This window comes from Rhinoderma darwinii, chromosome 9, assembly GCF_050947455.1.
Source record: "Rhinoderma darwinii isolate aRhiDar2 chromosome 9, aRhiDar2.hap1, whole genome shotgun sequence".
In the NCBI taxonomy this organism is placed as follows: domain Eukaryota; kingdom Metazoa; phylum Chordata; class Amphibia; order Anura; family Rhinodermatidae; genus Rhinoderma; species Rhinoderma darwinii.
Window position 1 is genome coordinate 8210499 of NC_134695.1, and position 21231 is coordinate 8231729.

The window sequence follows — 21231 nt, forward strand, 5'->3', positions numbered from 1 at the left end:
CATGCAACTTCTAACTAAACTGAAATTACATTTAAAAAAAACCTGTGCCTGCAGTTAACTGGTTATCCCATTACAATGTTAGGAACCCCCACTCACAAATTTAGAAGAGGAGCCATTTTAGTCCCACTCAACAGTGGAGAGCCAGACAAGCCTCCTCCGTCTCTCCTTCAGAATTTCAGTTACGGAGTAGGAGGGAGATCCAGTGATCAGACTCCCCAATCAAAGTTTTATGTCAGTCAGTCTGGATTGATTTTCACGCTAGAACAGACGTTGAAATCTGGCTTCACTAATATGTTTCACATAATGTAATGGCACCTCTTTATTGTAACACACAGGTCATTGCCCCTTCCATTCTTCCTTACCCCCTACTTCTATCGGCCCATTAATAATCTCTTCCCGGCTCTCATTTTTGTGAAGGTATTAGTACAGTTGAAGGTCTTCAGTCGGCCTTTTACTTCTTAATCTGAACAATGTGATTGTCTTGGCGGCCTACAGTTCCGACCTCATGCCATTCTAGTGGGACAATATGTTTTTGATGCCATAATGCCCTTATGCTTACTTCACTGTTATATCTTCTAGGATTGTGATATTTATTGTACTATTGGGTTTTTCCCGTCCTTTTGTGTTGTCTTTTTTATTGTTATATACATACACACGCTAAGGGGGTACATTTTGTGTTGGGGGCAAACGTGTCACGTGATCACAGTGCTGCTTCTCTGCAAAGAAACGTAGAGACAAGGCAGCCCAGGATGTCAATTATAGGCACTTGACAAAGAGATTTTGTGGGGACACGTGGCTGGCTACTGAAAGGTCAATAAAGATTTTAGAGGATAGATGTCTCCTCTTACCTGCTCCACATTGTAGCCATGTTTCTCCTTTGCCATGGAGATGTACTCATTCACTACAAAACAAAAAGCAAGTGGGAATAAAGACAACAGTGTAGAGGATTTACTTCACTTTTAAACCATTACTGCTTTCCTTGATCCCTAAAGCCAGAGCAGATCTGCCTTACAATTCTGGGTATAAGCTACACAGCCTGGACTGCAGATTAATACATTGCGGCATACTACCAGAAAGATTTGTGGAGCTCATGTTGATGTATTTAGCTCACAGAGCACCGTCTTGACTGAGAACAGGACTTGGACTCTACAGGCTTTTTAAAGGGATTTTTCAAGCTTATGAAAAATAACATAAAAACAGCTTTGTGTCTGTATGGTCACCAGATGATGCCACCATAGCTCAGAAGTAATTTTTTCATTATGTTGCCCAGCTCTGTGCATAATAGTTTTCATTTTGCTAAGGAATGCTATGGACGGGATTACCATGTAAAAAGGACTACAGTTCCCACGATTCCATTCACAGACACTGCCTATATTTACAAGCTGCCTGCAACCATTTGTAAGGTTGTGTTGTAATTACGTACTGTCTGTTCTGCCATTTGGTTACACAAGGACTCTGCATGATCTAGTGCCCAGCATGTGACGCACGATCCCTCCAGATGAAGAATACTTAATTTATACATTGATTAGGCTTTATTTGGATAAAACTGGAAAACCCCATTAATAGATTTTTCAAGAGGAACATGTTGGAATTTATCGACCTTTATCCATTATATTCACACCCAGAGGCACAATCTGGCTGTGCACAGACATGAGAGATTTTATAATAATATGTGCGTCTATTAGTACATACACTTTACGTTCATAGTAAAACCCACATGAGGGACAACACGCCCTTTAAGCATAAAACTCAGATACAACTTTATCATCAAGCTAAAAATATGAAAATCTAATAAAATGGAGTGTACAACCTTCACAGAAAAAGAGGGAGAAAGAAAAAGTTCGGTATTCGAGATGGGTACAAAGACTGTGTCAAGGTCCTTCATGTAAGGCCTCATGCACACGACCGTAGCCATGATTTTCGGGTCGGCAAGCAGCGGAGTGTCACACGCGAGCCGCCCGCAAATCGCGGGCCGTGCACATGAACTACGCAGAACACGGCTGTAATAAGACTTGCCCGTTCTTTCTGCTGTCCAGGCTCCTGGGCCATGCACGGACCGTGGAAATCACAGCCGTGTGCAAGGCCCCATAGGGATGAATGGGTCCGCAATTCTCCCGTGGATTTTCGGGGGAATTGCGGCCGCAAAAGCACGTTCGCGTGCATGGGGCCTTAGACATACAGTGATATAGTTAGTTAATGCATCCCAGCCCAGGTAAGTCATGATAAACATTGATAGTAACCATATGTCATAGTACACAGGTACAAATGCATAGTATGCTAAACAAATACATATCATTAACCCTAAGTGGGGTTAAGTAGCATACATGAAGGATCTTGACACTGTCTTTGCACCCATCTCGTCTACCGTGCCTTTTCTTGCCCCCTCTTTTTCTGTGAAGGTTGTACGCTCCACATTATTATATTTCTGTATTTTTATTTTGTTGATTAATAAAGTTGTATCTGAGTTTTATGCTTAAAAGTTTGCGTTGTCCCTCATCTGGTTTTCTTTGAATTTGCTTTACGTGAGAATAAATATATATATATATATATATATATATATATATTCCTTTTTAGGAGATATTTAATAGCAAAACAATGTGTTATCCACTAGGATGATCAATTTAATTATACGTTATGCAAAACAACTAATCACATTCTTTGAATCTCACCATCAACAAGGTATGAAGTTGTGTACTTTTTTTTCTAAATAAAAGGATATTGTGGTTCTATTCACACTATCGTCATGTGTCAGATCCATACGGTTACCGATGGACCCTACGGATTTAAAATTGGGTCTGTCATAGTTAAGTCAGGATTTCCATAATTTTGACAGCAAGTATATCATTGGCGTCAAATAATCTTGCCGTCAAAAGTGATAGAAACTCTGATGCTCTGAACGTTTAGCAAATGAAGTTATACTTGTAGCAGAATGAATTACACTAAAATGTTATTGGCAGCACAGAAAAACTTACATTTGGCATCGGAAACAAAATGATTGGGTGACCAAACCAACATCCCCCTCATCTCCACGATATTCTGTGCTGCATAGTCTGTAGAAAAAAAAACAGAGCATTCAATGGTCAGCTGTGCCAGACTGCAGATTAGTGCCCTAGAGGCGATGCTGTAGAATATCATAAAGGGTCAGTAACTGAGAATATTGAGCATAACAAAATCACTTGGCCTGTTCACTCTGAGTATTTTGACGAGCTTTTTGGAGCGGAATCCGCTCCGCAAAACCCGTCAAAAACCAGCCAAAAATGCCTCCCATTGAATTCAATGGGAGACGGGGGAGGTTTTCTCCCGCGAGCGGTAAAACCGCCTCGCGGGAGAAAGAAGGGACATGCCCTATCTTCGCACGTTTACGCCTCTAAACTCCCATTGACATCAGAGAGAGCATATTTCAGGGAGTTTTTTGTCCGTAGCACTCAATGGCCGAGGGCTAAAAACACAGCGAAAATGGCGGCAAACGACGTGCAGGAAGGACAAAATCTGCCTCAAAATCCCAAACAGAATTTTGAGGCAGAATTTTCCTCCTGCAAAAAACTCCATGTGAACACAACATGCTATATTTATTTACTTATTTTCCACACCACTCAGTATCTTCTCAGGCTGGGTTCCCACACTGTGCAATGGAATTCAGAGTGGAAATTCCACAGCAATAACAGTAGCAGCAAAGTGGATGAGATTTTAAAAATCGTAGCCACATGCTGCAGAAAAAAGGTGCCTGGAACGTGTTTTGCAGTGCGACTTTTAAATCTGCATGTCAATTTATGCTGTATATTCTGTGTGGAGTTGCTGCATGTTTGGCCCATAGACTTCTATGAAAAGCGTACATGTTGCACTAAAATGTGCAAGTTGAGTTTTGCACAGCACTTACATATGCGCACAAAGTTTGCTATAAATAATGCTTAACAAAAAATGCACTATTTACGGAGGATGTCTGTGACAGATTTACCAGCGTTTTATTGAGATGCTCTGTTGCAGATAATCTGCATCGTCTTCTGCCTTTGGAAACCTACCCTTCAGGTCAATCACATTCTGTCAAAGGGAATCTTCCACCTATATGGTTAGCTTCTTCTGAGCTGGGAAATCGATTTTAAACTTGATCTATAATTTTGGGCAGCATGCTTAACATTTCTAAAGTGCCTTGGTTATTGTGCCAGGAGATGCAATTGGTTACCTTTGCATTAACTTACATTTACTAGAAAGCTTGATTAAGGTTTTTCTTTTTACTTTATTAAATGATGACAATGATAGAACATGTTATGGATTACAGGGGGGGGTTCAGACCACTGGGACACCTACAGATCATTAGAACAAATGGGCCGCAGCATCAGATTATTTTTCCTTCATAGCGCTACTCGAGAAAAGTCACAGTGCAGGTGCTGCAACACAGCCCCACTCACTTGATTGGGAGATCAACAGGATCCCACAATTGGAATCCCGCTGATCGGTAAGTGGTGTCGTATCCTAACAATATACGTTATTAAAGGTGTGAAAAATCCCAGATGAAACTTTTATGCAAACATTTTGTGGAAGAAGCGTATGTGTTTATTTGAACGTGAATGAAGAGTAAAAGGAGTTTTAAAGCTGCAAGGATTCAAGGTGTCCTTAGGTATAAAATCTGCAGCTCTGAGAATTCTGGTATATTCCAACAAGTGATGAGCAGACTTTTGATAGGATAAATAATAACTCTCCTATATACCTTTGCTGTAATGTTATTATATAGTATTTATCATATCTAAATCACAATAAATTAAAATGTTTATACTGCTGTGTCTATATAAACTAAAAACTTATATCCTCACTACCTAATCCGTTCTGAAATTCAAAGTTTTGACACTCCGGAAAGTGTTTGTGCCATGAACACGATTCTTCCTTTTACGAATAGAATATCTGAGGACAGAAAGAGGTCCCATCATCCAATGGAAACCGTAATCATGCCAATCTATTGTCCTAATTGACAATCTCTGTGGCATACGAGGCAACCTTTGCTAAAGATATTCTTTGATGTTGAAATCAATCGAGCTATGCATTTCACATAATTATCTTGTATGTAACACAATCTGTATGTAATCACCTGACCTCTAAAGATAATGCGATGACTCTGCTCATTCTATCCCAAAGCTGACCAGTGAGCTACAGAAAATAGGGAGTGTCAGTCTATGGTGACTGCTCTAGCAGCTACTTTGTTTAGGTGTACAGTCACAAATACAAAAAAAAATTAAAAATACAGTATTTTTAGAAAGGAGGTTTATAACAAAAGCCCGATTTAAATAATATACAATTTTCTGAGACATTCTCTTTAAGACCTCAACTAGTTTGACAACAAAATGCAATTAATTATATTTTTTTGGGGGGGTGGGGTGTCAACTGATTTAGACCCACACTCTGTATAGACGGATTTATCAAATATTTCAGGCACATTTTGATGACCAACAGTATGTAAAACCTGGAAGTATGCGCCATATGCATGTGCTGTGTTAAGGAACATAGCGCACTCAACACTGCTCTTCAATAAAGAAGTATGTGTTCAGCTGTTCACATACTCCGTTGACATCCTGCATATGCATCAATTGTGAATCTCAAATTCCTTTGTGTAGCTTTTTAAAAAAAAAAAAAACACCTTTAGGTCAGGATAACACACACAGTTTTGATGCAGGTTTTGGCTAAATTTTGTGTGCCAAACACAGAAGTGGACACAAAAGTAAGGAGATACAGTCTTTGTTTTCTCTCTTTTGGATCCATTTCTGGCTTTGGCTCAAAAAACTCAGGCCTTAACCCCTTAAAGGGAATGTGTCGCTAGAAATTATTATTTTTTTTTTTCAGTTAACCAATTAGTATTTGAGTGATTATACATTGTTTAAATTTTTTCACAAGACAGGAAATATTATTTAGATTCTAATTTAGAACATTTCCGTGTGCTGGGCACTAGAGGGAGCAGCTCCCAAAATTGCAGCATGGTCACTGTGGTAAAGCAACCGCATTGATTTATGCTGCAAATTTGGGGTGGACACACTCTCCTCTAGTGTCCTCACACAATCCTGCCTCCCTTCTTCTGGCTAGTGCATGGAGAAGGAAGGGTTTGAATGTCTTCAAATCTCCTACACTGTGTGCCGCCATTTTCTGAGCGACTGCACAGTGTAGGAGGATTAGATACAGGGCTCAGCAGAAAGTATCACACGAACATAATACTCACATCACATACACGAACATAAATTACCTGCCGCCGCCTCCGCTGGTCTACGCTCCTTGCACCTGAACATATGGCCGGAAGCCGTGGCCGGAAGTCGTCATCTTACTGTCTGGCAGCGGCTTCAGGTCCACATGAAAATGGCGCCGGATTTCGCTCTGCGAACGAGCTTCGTTTTTGTCTGTGTGGGAGCGGCGCAATGCGCCGTTCCCACACAGACGACGTGCACTTCTGAGAATGGAACGGGTCCAGTTTGGATTCTCTATGGGGTTGTATGTGCCGTATTCCATCTCTGTATGTGTCGTTGATCAAAAATGGCAGTTCCCATAGAGAAGTAAAAGTTTGAACGTGACAACACTAATAAATAACATTTTTGTTTATATTTTATTAAAAGCAATATAATAATAAAAAATAAAAAAATCATGACCCCTTCCCTTTAAGAACACAGCAGGGCTGGGCAAGTAATCTAAAAATAATCGAAATCGAAATTCAGCCCAAATAATCGTTGTCATCTTACAAATTTTGGGTTTAAACAATTATTTTTTCCCGGTTTAAACTGTATCTGCATCTTCAGGACGCAGATACAGTTGAGCCCAATGGTAGAGCACGGGGCCGTAAGGTCCCTGCACTACCATTCATTATGCATCGCTGGACGCAAGGCAGTGACGTCATCGCGCCTGTCTGTGCCGAGCTGCACAGACAAGAGGGATCTCCTCCATTTGTCATTGGAACGGGGATAGGGGAGAATGTATATTATTATTTTTATCAGACACTATTGGGGGCAGCTGTGGAGGCATTATACAGCATAGGGACAGCTATGGGGAACTTTATACTATGTGGGGGTGCATATATGGGGGTATTATACTGTGTAATAGAAGCTATAGGGGCATTATACTGCGTGGAAGTTAATTATAGGGGCATTATACTGTGGGGAGGGCAGTTATGTGGGTATTATACTGTGTGTATAACAGTTATGGGGGGCATTATACTCTGTGGGGGCATTATACTCTGTTGCGAGCAGATATAGGGGCATTATAGTGTGTGGGGGCAGCTATGAGGTATTAGACTGTAGAGGCAGTTATAGTGCATTAAGTCAAAAAAGCTGTAGGTCTTGCGGGTTGTAGTGTTGAATGAATGGTATAATTTTGGGGAACATGCAACTTTTAGAACACTTTTTTTATTGTGTTTTGCGAGGGATAGTGACTAAAAAACAGTGATTCTGGAATTGTTTTTTATTTGATTTTTTCACGGTGTTCACCGTGTGGGTAAAGGAGCGTGATATTTTTATAGTACGAGTCATTGCGGACGCGGGGATACCAAATGTGTATACTTCTTATAAAGGTTTTCCATTTTTTCCTATAATAAAAAAAAAGTCTTATGGGAAAAAAGGCGGTTATTGTTTTTTTAACTTAAAACTTTTTTTTTTTACAACATTTTTATAAACTTTTTTTTTTTGTCCCACTGTGGGACTTTAAGGCATGAAGCCCTGATCGCTATTCTAAAACCGTGCACTAGCTATATAGTCAGCGGGGCATAATAGGCTTCCGTACTAGGAGGCAATTGTTAGGCCTCCGGTTGCCATAACAACCATCAGCAACCCCCGCGGGTGTCGGTCGTTGCCATTAGCAACCATCGGGTGCGATCTAACCACCTAGATGCACCGATTGCTTTTGAAGGCTACATCTAAGGGGTTAATCGGCCGGATCAGAGCCTAGCTCCGGGCCTGGCCGTTACAGCAGGATGTCAGCTGTGCCTTCTGAGCCTGCACCATTTTCTTGGCCCTGATAGCAAGACTTAAGCCTAAAAGGCTTCCGTACTTGGCAGATCAGGAGGCCAATATTGGGCCTTCGGCATCCCAGAGACTACGTCTCAGTGGTGCCGACAGGCTAGAAACCACCCAGATGTAGAAATCACTTTTGCTCGCTGCATCTAAGGGGTTAATCAGCCACATCGGAGGCTAGCTCCGATGCTGGCCGTTATATACAGCCAACACCCGGCAGCGATGGCGCTGGCTCAGCTTCTTAGCCAGCTCCATCACCATCTCATACAGTTACAAGGGAGAAGCGCTAACACACTAGCGGCCATCACGTAACTGTACGTGATTTTGCAGGAAGGGGTTAAACGGATACACGTCGGCAGATATATTAAGAATTTGTATAAAAAGCAATTCAGAGTCTTATTAGTGAATCCAGGTACTAACGTCTGCATTCTAATACAGATGGACAGATTAACTCAATTTCTGACGAAAGTTTTAAAGAGCAAAAGAAAAAACACCATCACCACGGATTGCACGTGACTATAGCAGTGATATTATCAGACTTCTGTACGTAAATTGTAAGTATCAGGTTGTTTAGATTCTACTGGCAGAGGGACCATCCATTAACCCCTGAGTGACCAGCCTGTTTTAGGCCCCAACGACCAAGCTAAAATTCTGTCCTTAGGCCTCGTGCACACTTCCGCTACAGTTTTCACGGCCGTTTGTGACGGATCCGTGTGACCGTTTTAGCGGCCGTGTGCACTCAGTGTTTCCGTTTCCGTGTTTCCGTTCAGGGTGCTGTTAACGGGCTGCACTGATCGGAGGTAACTCTTTCAGCAACCTTGACAGTACCATGCTCGGCGCGCGGAAAATAAAATTTTAATGTAATAAAAAAAAATTCATACTTCCATTCCTCCTGTCCGGCCTCCAGCGATGACGTTTCATCCATGTCGCCGCTGCAGCCAATCACAGGCTGTAGTGGCGGTCACGCACGTCAGGATGACGTCAGAAGGCCGGCCTCCAGGGATGACGCTTCATCCCACGTGACCGCCTCTGCAGCCAATCACAGGCTGCCGCGTCACAAAAGAAGGTCGGACTAGAGGAAGAGGAGGGACTCGTCACCAAGACAACGACCGGGTAAGTATGAAATGCTTTTTATTTTATTTTTAATCAGCAGCCTCTTTTCTCTATCAGTGATTGATAGAGACAAGTGGCTGCCGATTAGTGTAATATTTTTGTAACGTTTTTCTGCCAGCCCGGCGGTTGCTAGGCAACGGCTCCGTCACACACGAACGCCTTCCGTGTGCCTTCAGTTTTTTGGACGGCCCCATTGACTCGCATGGGCCTCACGGTCACGGAGTCTCGGACCAAAGTAGGACATGCTCTACTTTGGATCGGAACGGAGCAACGGGACCGTCAAAAAAAAACAAACTGAAGTGTGCATGGCCCCATTGAAATGAATGGGTCAGGGTGCTAGCCGTCAGAAAAACGGCTAGCACCCTGAAGGAAAAAACGGAAGTGGGCATGGGGCCTAATCCTATGAGTTTTAAATTCACGCCATTCACTGTGCGGTGTAAATAACATGTTTCCTTTAGTCTATGGGTCAGTCGATTACGGTGAAACCACATACGTATAGTTTTTTTAATGGTTTTATGACTTTTGTGCAATAAAAACTCCTTTGAACTAAAATTTGTTTTTGCATCGTCGCTTTCCAAGAGCCGTAATGGTTTCATTTTTCCGTTAATGTAGCGATACATGGGCTTGTTTGTTGCGGGACGATACGTAGTTTTGATTGGTACCATTTAGGGGTACATGGGACTTGATTAACTTTTATTATGACTTTTTTGGGGGGCAATGTAAAAATAAGCAATTTTGCCGTTGTTTTTTGCGGTTTAAATTACATGTTAGCTTTATTGTTTTGGCCATTACGGTCGTGGCGATACCATATATGTGTACTTTTATTTCTTTTTTACTAAATTAAAACTTTTTATGGAAAAAAATGATTTTCATACTGTAATCTTTATTAATAATTTTCATTTGACATTACTTTTTTTTTTTAGTCCCCCTAGGGGACTTCATTATGCGATCTTTTGATCGCTGCTATAACGCTTTGGTATACTTCGTATACCAACGCATTATTGTCTGTCAGTGTAAAACAGACAGGCAATCTCTTAGGCCATGCTATCCATATTAACCAGGGCAGGCATGGGGGCCTTTATTAGGCCTCCGGCAGCCATGACACCCCTTCGGAGGCCGGCGTTTGCAAATGATGCTTTGGAGGCCCGCGATTGCTTCCTCCCTCTGCAAATGATTCAAATGCCGCGGTCGCTATTGACTGCAGCATTTAACGGATTAAACAGCCGTGATCAAAGCAAACTTCGATCGTTACCGTTGGAGCAGGAGCCTGGCTGTCAGACAACTGAGCACCTGCTCCAGCCTGCACAAGACACCAATGCAGGACTTAGGCTAGGCCGCCAATTTTCACAGCAGCCTAGGCGAAGGCCCCTTAATGACCGCCGTGAAAAGGCGTTTTGGTGGTCACTAAGGGGGAACTATTTTGTTTATTCACATTTTACAAGAACTATTAAATATAAAATTTTACCAGACATAAAATTCAATTATCTTCAATGTTCAAAGCCAAAAGAAAGATTTTCAGTCGCATCAGTTTTTCCATGAGTTATCCCAATCAGTCCAACAGTTGGAAGATTACCTTTTTTTTTTGTCATCTAAATAGGTCCAACTTTCTGTGCAGATTATCTTTATATCAGTCAAAGCTCAGTTTTTCTAAACAGAGCTCAAAATCTATAAACATAAAGCTAAACTCAAAAATTATTCTGGCTGCATGTGGTTTAGACCAGTGATCCACAACTATCAGGATGTGGACAAATACAAGGCCGCAGATCATTTGGTATTGGGCCGCGGTATCTGGTATCCGCCCCGTTGGCCGCAGGGAATTTCAGGCAAAAAAAAACCGCACTAAATTGTGGTGCAGATTTTCGCCCGGAACGTCCGCTGCGGAAAACTGCTGAGCATTTAGCTGACCTGCTAATAGGCCGGCCTCCTGTGATGATGTTTCCCAGGAGACCGCAGCAGCTTGTGATTGGCTTTAGTGGCGGTCACATGGGATGAAACTTCATCCAGGCTGGCCTCCTGGGATGCCGTTTTATCCCATGTGACAGCTGCTGCAGCAGTCACATGTGATGAAACATCATCCCAGGATGCTGGCCTGGAGGAAGAACACAGACATATGGGTAAGTATAAAGAAAAATTAAATCGCTACGATTCCGCCACAATAAACGCAATAACTGCTATTTGTTGTGGGTTTTATCTCCCCATTGAGTTCAACGGGAAAAAATCTGCCACAAATAAGCAGCGTTTACGCAAATACAATTGACATGCTGTGGAATAAAATTCTGCACAGTATATAAATTTCTGAGCAGTTCTTCCGCTCACTATTTACGCAGAGAACGGATGAGATTTGTTCTCTCTCATCCACTTTGCTGCTACTGTATTACACTGGATTTTCCGCAACTATTTCCGTTGTGGAAAACCTGCGGTATTTATGCAACGTATAACAGAATATTATCATAACTTTTGATCCATGCAGTGGATTTGGAGCTCTGTATCAGAAATAAAGAGCTTCTATTAAGAAATACTGTATATTAGCACGGAATGTTGCACCTAAAATATGATGGTGTTAAATGGTACAGATTCACTTTGGTTTCGCAATATTTAAAAAAGAGGTTTTACCTGGTTTCCACTCTGGAATCGGAGCCTGGTAATCAGAACCCACTCGGATCATGCTGTCTAAAAAGAAAACATGAGATAAAATTTTAAATAAACTAAAAAAAAAAAGTCTGACCATAGAAATAAAAACAAGCCCAACCATATACACAATAGGCATCCATATAGGACAGGATAATAAAATGGTAGGTACTAGGGGGAATGGTCTAGTACAAGGTGTCTCAAACACACGGTCCCGGAAGCGGACATCCGCGGCCCGCTTGAGAGAGCAGGCCGTAAAAGGGACTCGCCAGCGCTCCTTATCGACGTCATTAAGAAGCACAGTCCGTTGGTGGTAGGTGGGCAATGGCTACACAGCCCCCTGTACATATTGCCCCCCCTGTAGATCGTGTTGCATACCCTCCCGGGGCCTCCCAACCGCCCCAGATTCAGCGGGACTGTGCCAGATTCTGGGAGGTGTTTCACTGTCACGGGCGGCCGAGGGTGTGTCCCGCTGTCAACCATATCTGCGTCCTCAGGACACCGATACAGTTGAACCCAATGCTGAAGCAAGGAACAGTCAAGCTCCCTGCTTCAGCATTAGTTCAGAGCTGAGGAGCAGAGGGAACTCCTCCGCTCGCCAAGGACAGCGCTGTGCCTGGAGAAGCCCATGAGGTCACACACACACACACAACTGACTTGTTAAGAGTAAACAACCTTCAGGATAAGAGCCGAAAATGCAATGTTTGGCCTTGTGAAACGCCATATTATAATGCAGTGCTGGAAACAAGTTACAGATGATCAAAGATCCTAGTGCTGGATGGGAAAGAAATTTTACTGTATAACGTATTTGGAAGTAGAAGTGGTATTCCCATCATAGAAAGTGGTGGCATTTAGCTAGCATATGCCATCTTTTTCTGATCGGTGTGGATCTTACCGCAGGCACTCCTACCGATACTGAGACTGAAGGGGCTGTAACGCTTTAGTACTTCAGTCCCTTTAAAGCTTTTCTCTGCAAGGCTAGGCAAGGAACTACAACAGTCCTTGACACTTGGATAGCCGGAAGCACTAGTGTGCAGGGAAAAACTGCAAAGAGGCCGCAGCCTTACGGCAGCACTGTGGGAACTTAAGGCTACATTCAGACGAGCGTGTCAGATTTGCGCGCGTAAAAAAATGCAGCGTTTTTCCTTCATCTCTTGTCAGTGTGCATAACGTATTGGCATCAGTGCGCTTTGCGGGTAACATGTGTCTTTTACGTTCGTGCAAGCACTTCATTAAAAAAAAAAATAATAATAATAATATTATTGCTCTGCTTTTCAATGTATTTGATGCGTGAAACACGGGACAGCACATGGATGAAAAAACGCAACAATATAGGAAATGCAGTGAGTTTCACACAACGGACACACGCTGCGTGAAAAACAATGTGTGTGAATGGCACCATTGAATTGCATGGGTCCGAGCGCTGCGAGTGATTTCAACGCACAGAACATGAACCAGTATTACGCTCGTCTGAATGAGACCTAATTCTCAGGTTCGGTGGGTTCCTTGCAGTCTGACACCCAGCGACCAAAAAGTGATTGCACATCCTAGCCATATGCCATCACTTTCTGTGTTAGGAACACCCCTTTAATTCATTGTGCAGCACACTAAACATACTGGTCACGGATGCAGAGTAAAGAATCATTCACAACACCATAACAAGAGGAATCAAAAAAAGGTCAAAATCAAAAAAATGAAAGGAGGTTCCAACTCTAGCTGGGAACGATCACCAAACTGAATACAGAAGTTAAATTGGATCTCATATATTGCAAGCCGTAAAGTAGCAAATTAGAGGTCAGTGTATCCCGTCCAAAATATGTGTATGGGAGGCTCTTGACTGTCCCGACAGCAGATGTTGTGAGAAACTAAGATTCGGTTTGCCTATTCCTTTTTTGCTCTGTTTGGAAATAATCTGTGTTCAGAGGTGAATGGCAGCGGCTTGTCTCACTCTCCACATTGAAATAAACAAACATACACACTAGTCTCTGCTGAGTGGACATTTTTATGGAAAAATCAAGGAAGATAGTGGTTGGATGTTTGTATGCCCATATTACAGGTAAGGCCAGCTTAAAGAGGCTCTGTCACCACATTATAAGTGGCCTATCTCCTACATAATGTGATCGGCGCTGTAATGTAGGTGACAGCAGTGGTTTTTTATTTAGAAAAACAATCTATTTTCACCAAGTTCCGAGCGATTTTAGCTTTATGCTGACTTTCTTAATGCCCAACTGGGCGTTTTTACTTTTGACCAAGTGGGCGTTGTGGAGAGAAGTGTATGACGCTGACCAATCAGTGACCAATCAGCGTCATACACTTCTGTCCATTCATTTACTCTGCACATAGTGATCCTGCGTTGTTCACTATGTGCAGTCACATACACACACACACACACATTAACGTTACTAAAGTGTCCTGACAGTGAATAGACATCACCTCCAGCCAGGACGGGATGTCTATTCACAATCCCGACACTTCGGTAACATTTGTGTGGGACACACACACACACACACACACGTTACCGAAGTGTCGGGATTGTGAATATACATCCTATCCTGGTTGTATGACGCTGATTGGTCAGCGTCATACACTTCTCTCCACAACGCCCACTTGGTCAAAAGTAAAAACACGCCCAGTTGGGCATTAAGCAAGTGAAAATAGATTGTTTTTCAAAATAAAAAAAACCACTGCTGTTACCTACATTATAGCGCCGATCTCATTATGTAAGAGATAGTGCACTTATAACGTGGTGACAGAGCCTCTTTAAGCGAGTACAATTGTTTGTATAATAAAAATCAAAAAGTTTTGTTTATGGGACACCGATTCTGAAATGGTCCTGTGCTGATCAAAAGGATATTTTCTCTAACTTATTTTCTTCATTCAAATTGCTACACTCAGGGGGAGTTCACACTGAGTTTTTTGACGAGTTTGACGTGGAAACCGTGTCGGATAACGCGCCAAAAAACGGCCGAAAATACCTCCCATTGATTCCAATGGGAGGCGGAGGAGTTTTTTTCCCACGAGCGGAAAAACCAGCTCGCGTGAACAAGGGACATGCCCTATCTTCGGGTGTTTAAATCTCGGACTTCCCATTGACATCAATGGGAGGCAGAGAAAGCGTATTTCGCTGCGTTTTATGCCCGCGGCGCTGAATGGCCTCGGGCGAAAAACGCCACGAAAAAAATCGGCATGCAGGCAGGGGAAAATCTGATTCAAAATCCAGACGGAATTTTGAGACAGATTTTCCTCCTGCAAAAAACTCTGTGTGAACCCAGCCTTAAGCCCAGTTCTATGATATTCATAAGAAATAAAATAAACAAATAAAGAAAATATTCATAGTAAAGAAGTATGGAAAAACAGAAAAAAAAAAAAAAAGGATGAACAAATTAAAAAAAATACATAAAATTCTAAGTGTAACAACCGTAGCAAAAGCAAAGTAGGCATCACTACAGAGGGTTGAGAAAAAGCCTAGAGAGTGCATCTTCAGAACGAGGAAATGTTCAGGCTGGAAAGCCAAAAGGAAAGGAGGGTAATGGTGCAGAGAAGCAGGAAGAGTGCTAAAAAACAGGAATAAATAATAATATGCCCTGAATATGTTCAAAGAAAAACTATATATATTTATTGTCTATCTGAAAAGGGGCATCAATTAACATTTTAGGAGCAAGCTGACATAAAAAAGGTGGCTTCCCTTCCCCCCTCCGTGTGGAAAGAAACAAAAGCAATGATCTGTATTTAAAAAAACAAAGGGAAGAGAAAACTGGAAACCAGAAAAAAAGGAAACATTCTTTAAAACTGTATATGGCTACGGTATAACCCACAGCATGTTGATATGTGCAACATTAATTCCCTGTAGTAAATGAATGATTACGTGGTGGGGAATCGGCTTCTGCATATTATTTGATACATTGATTCTTTGCTGAAGTTTAGGCAAGTAGATATTGAACAATGAGAAATATTTTACTAATATGTTTAATAAGGCATCAGTGCTCTGTTTCTCTTAGTACATAGCTCAATTTCTCTGTCCCCTCACTTAAGGGCCCTTTTACATCAATTAATTATCGGGAAATGAGCGTTCACAGAAAAATAGGCAATAGGGCAACAATCAGCCGATGAATGAGCAAACGCTCGTTCATAGGCTGACTGCATAGTTTTAAATGTATCACGCCGACATGATAGAAATGTACGAGGACGAGCAATTGTAGTAACGTCCGCTCTTCCCCATAGATAGCTCCTTGTGAAAAGAGCAAACAAAACGCCTATCAAATAGCTGTCTCGTTGATCAGTGATCGTTTATACGGCCCACATTTGGCTGTGTAAAATCACTGTAAGCTCTCAAAACGCTGGTGGCTGCTTCTACCGATACAGCTGCAAACAGCTCCTATTGACTAAGGCCCCGTGCACACGAACGTGCTTTTGCGGCCACAATTCCCCCGAAAATCCACAGGAGAATTGTGGCCCCATTCATTCCTACGGGGCCATGCACACGACCGTGGTTTTCACAGTCCATGCATGGCCCGGGAGCCTGGACTGCAGAAAGAACGGGCATGCCTTATTACGGCCGTGTTCTGCAACCATGTGCAAGGCCCGCGATTTGCGGACGGCTCGCGGCTGACAGTGCGCTGCCGGCCGACTTGAAAACCACGGCCGTGCACATGGCTACGGTCGTGTGCATTAGGCCTAAGGCTGCTCCCTGCACACCTAGCAGATTTGTTGCAGATTTTATGTCTGGATGTGCAAGTGGAAAATCTGTAGCAAAAAATTGTTGCAGGCAAGTGGATGGGATTTTATAAAGCTCATCCACATGCTGCTAAACATTTTCCACACAGAATTCAGGAGCATTCTTTCACTATAGAAGGGGTAAAACATGAAGCGAAACAGAACGTCACATTTACAGATTTTGGTGCAGAAAATCCTCTACATGTGTGGGTACCCTAAACGGATGAGACCTGTACAGCTCTAATTCAGCATCTTGAGATCTTAAAGGAGTTATCAGCTTTTAAAAAATAAATAAAATACACAACATGTTTTGCATTATCACTTGTCTTTTCGGACTCCTTTTCTGTGAAATTTAATGAAATTCATGCTCTCCCGCTGAGCTCTTGTTTACTCTCACCGTTATTTTAAATTACGCGGTTCCCACTGTGCTGTTTTCCGGTTAAAAACTACCTTTCCCATGATGCATCTCTCCTACTGTAATACCTCCCTCCTCTGAAAGATCACTGCCCCCCGCCTCTGTACAAGCTTCCCTCCCCTGTCCATGCCACATTCCCTCCCAATGTACCCTGCTACAGACATTACTCATCCCTACATGGAACACCCCGGTTACATTTGTTGAGGAGGAGTTTATTGTAGCGGAGGAAAGATCACAGGATCTGTGATGTTTCCATCAGGTGGTGTTTTACACTGAGGAAGTAAGGTAACAAGACATGATATGTGACGTTTTGTTCTAGAGGCACATAGGAGTAAAGAACCACGATCAGTGAGGTTTTATTCTCTCAGCACTATAAGAGCCGGGAAAGCGTCACATGATGTGAATATGAAACATTCCTGATCTGGGGCAGAGACAGCATGGAAGCGGTCATGTAAATCGCATGACAACTGGAAAAACGGATCAACTGCAAGATAAAATATATTAGTAAGGGAAATATATTGAGGGTGGGGGAATAATTGATCTAAATATACTTTTAAGCCAATTTTTGTGAGAACTTCCACTTTGGCGAACCTGGCCCGTCCTTGTATTACATGGATAGCCGTTCACTTGAATGGCCACTATGTAATAAGTTTTCCTTACTGCAGCAGGAGAAATGACCCCACAATAAAAGATGACCATAGTCATTTTTAGAATCCTTAAATCGCATTGATCAGCTGATCACCAAGCCAGCTTAATTTCAAAAAGGTGTTATCTAGAGTAGTGATCCCCCACAACAGAGCCCTGGACCGATACTGGGCCGTGGATCATTTTGTTCTAGGCCACGGTATCTTGTATCCACCCCTGTGGCCACGGGGAATTCTGGGCGAAAAACCACACCAAATTGTGGTGCAGTTTTTCGCCCGGGATGTCCGCTGCGGAAAACTGCTGAGCATTCAGCCGGCCTGCTAGCAGGTCGGCCGCCTGGGATGATGTTCTATCCCAGGAGACCGCTGCAGCCTGTGATTGGCTGCAGCGGCGGTCACATGGGATAAAGCATCATCCCAGGAGGCTGGCCTGGAAGAAGCAGACTTCTGAGTAAGTTTAATATTATTATTTTTTTGCGACTAAAATAGCTTCCACAAGATTTTAGATCGTGTCTGTGGGAATTTTTGTCCATTCATCCACCAGAGCATTTGTCAGGTCAGACACGGACGTTGGGGCTAGAGAGCTTGGCTCGCAATCTCCGTTCTAGTTTATCCCAAAAGTGTTCGATGGGGTTGTGGTCAGGGCTTCATGACGGCAAGTCAAGTTCTTCCACACCAAATTCACCAACCATGCCTTTATAGATCTTGCTTTATGAACTGGGACAGTGCCATGCTTGAACAGAAAAGGGCCTTCCCCAAACCGTTCCTACAAAGTTGGAAGCATACAATTGTTCAAAGTGTCTTGGTATACTGAAGCATTAAGATTTCTCTTCACTGGAACCAAGGGACCTAGACCAACCCTTAAACAAACAACCCCATAGCATTATCCCTTCACCAAACTTTACAGTTGGCACAATGCAGTCAGGCAGGTGACGTTCTCTTGCATTCACCAAACCCAGACTCGTCCATCAGACTGCCAGATAGAGAAGCGTGATTTGTCACCCCACAGAACAGAGTCCAGAGGTAGCATGTTTTACACGACTCCAGCCGACACTTGGCATTGTGCTTGGTGATGTAAGGCTTGATTGCACCTGATTTTTTGCTGATGTGAATACCAGAGGAGGTTTGAAATTCTGAAGTTATTGAGTTAGCAGAGCATGGCAACTTTTATGCACTATGCGCCTAAGCCATCGGCGCCCTTGTTCTGTAACTTTGTGTGGTCTCCACTTTGTGGCGGAGTTGCTGTGGTTTACTAAACACTTCCATTTGGCAATAATACCACTCACAGTTGGTCGTGGAATATCTAGGTGGTAAGACATTTCACAATCTGACTTGTTACAATGGTCGTATCCTATTACAGCACCACACTGGAATTCAGAAAACTATTTAGAACGACCCATTCATTCATAAATGTTTATAAAGGCAGACTGCATGGCTACGTGCTTGATTTTATATACCTGTGGCAATGGAACTGAATGAAAACACCAATAGTCAATATACACAACAAACACCTATAGTCAATGTGTCCCAAAACTTTTGTCCATATAGTATATATACACAATGACAACATCATAATCCTGCAGTATGTACAAAAAGAAAGGATGTAAGTCACATGAAAGAAACATACAATACATATCCCAAAAAGGTCAACTGGGAGAAAGGCACACATTACAACCATAACAATCTACAAGACTAACAGCAAAAAGTCATTGTGTAGTGCATTAAACAAAAAGAGTAAAAGAGTTATGCGTTCCACCTAAAAGTAGGAGTGAACCCTACTTATGAGGTCTAGGCATCTACAGAGAAAGATCTATAAAGAGGGAAAGCTTGCCGTTTCTAAAGGACCACATGGTCAAGGGAACACAGGAGGGACTAAAAATAAAAAAAGGGGCTGCGAGACGTTTTTCGAGCATGATTAGAACGTCTCAGAGACAATACAAAACCTAAAAAAGGCAAACCTTGGGGTCATCAGGTACTGTGACATCCATCACGTCATGAAGAAACTTGCAGATTTGCTCCCAGTGCCCTCTGAGAACAGGACAGAACCACAATGATTGAAAGAAACAGCCAGAGGTCTCCCTACACTTTGGGCACAGCTTATGGAAACCTGGCTTAAAATTTGTTGAGCCTGCTAGTTGTCATGTATGCCCTATGTTAAATATATATCTTCGACATGTGCTCACTGTGATATGGGGCCTCAGGGAAGTTAAAGCCAGGGACCACTCCTCATTTGTGAGGACTCCCAAATGTATGTTCTAATGAGATCCAGCAAGAAGGGGGACACTTGAACTGAAGAGATGATAAATCCTCGTAACAGGATAGAAATTGCATATCAGCCAGGGGACATAACCAGGTATTTAGCGATAGAAAAAAAAAAAAAGGCCTCCTGCAGTTGAGCTCAAGGAAATTGTTCCTGAATAATATGTCGAAGTTGTTTCTTTCTCCATTTATCAGCCTCCCCCCCCCCCCCCCAACTGTTCTTGCAGGCCTAGTTCACAGTGTCTTTTCTCTGTCAGAGGACTAGATCGGGACGTATAACAGTGGGATAAATCATCGGAACCCCTAGGGTAGAGTGCCCAGGGAAGCCTTTGATGTCACTGCCCATATAAATGGACAGTGATATCAGGAGCTTTGCAATGCTGGAGTCCCCAACCGCAGCTTCGGAACGGAAGCACCCTGGCCGGGAACTCCAGACACCACCTGCCTGGTGGCTCTACATTCACTGTGACCGCCAGAACTTTAAAGCAGCCAGAGCCCCTGGCTGCTATTTCTGCCCGAGGCTACATCACTGCGTAATGTGTGCGGTGTATAAAGGACAGGTTAGCAGTTAGGCTCCACCCACTAGCTCAAAGAAACCAAGAATTACTCATCAAGCCTGCAAAGAGGAAAACTGCTAAAAAAAAAAAAAATATCCTAAACAAGCCGTATAATGTCCAGAAAGCGTGTTATTCCTCATGTACACACGACAGCTTATTCTGAAAAGTTAAAAACGTTAGGTACGTTTTCAGTTTTGATTTTTTTTAAATCCTTGGAATGGACTTTGACCACTGGGGACACCCATGCATCACCATGTTCTGGTTGGTTAGGCCTTAGTAGAGAAAGTTTGAGAAGCCCTGATCTAGGGCTCCACATCATCTCCACAGAGTGAATGATAAGACTTTGTCAGACTGCAGCTACCGCTATGGGGTGCTTAAAGAGGCTCTGTCACCAGATTATAAATGCCCTATCTCCGACATAATCTGATCGGCGCTGTAATGTAGATAACAGCAGTGGGTTTTATTTTGAAAAAACTATCATTTTTGAGCAATTTATGAGCAATTTTTGATTTATGCTAATTAGTTTCTTAATGACCAACTGGGCGTGTTTTTACTTTTGACCAAATGGGCGTTGTACAGAGGAGTGTATGACGCTGACCAATCAGTGACCAATCAGCGTCATACACTTCTCATTGTTCCAGCCCAGCTTCTTTCACTGCACAATCACACTGTAACAATTGGCTGGAACATTAAGTGTATGAGGCTGTGTAATGCAGGATAGGACAGGTCCTCCAGAGCGAGAGATGCCGTTTGTAACCACTCTCCACTCTGGCAAAGTGAAGAGGATCCTGAACAGGGGAGCCCCCTCTATTAACTCAAAATTCCCTAATAGTGTATATGAAAATGGGTTTTCTAAACTGGACAACCCCTTTAATGCTAATCATCTACAGTACTAAAAAAAATAAAATTATTAATTCATATGAAGGGAA

General features: G+C 42.6%; 1 protein-coding gene across 3 annotated transcripts in view; it reads right to left on the reverse strand.

Moving 5' to 3' along the window:
* Positions 1–21231, reverse strand: part of RCOR2 (REST corepressor 2) — a 51100-nt gene that overhangs the window by 21315 nt on the left and 8554 nt on the right. For all 3 annotated transcript variants that reach the window (XM_075837227.1, XM_075837226.1, XM_075837228.1), the window contains 3 exons: positions 11700–11756; positions 2973–3050; positions 849–901 (listed from right to left, as the gene is read on the reverse strand). In XM_075837227.1, the coding sequence (XP_075693342.1) occupies positions 849–901; positions 2973–3050; positions 11700–11756 (188 nt within the window). The remainder of the gene's footprint in view (positions 1–848; positions 902–2972; positions 3051–11699; positions 11757–21231) is intronic.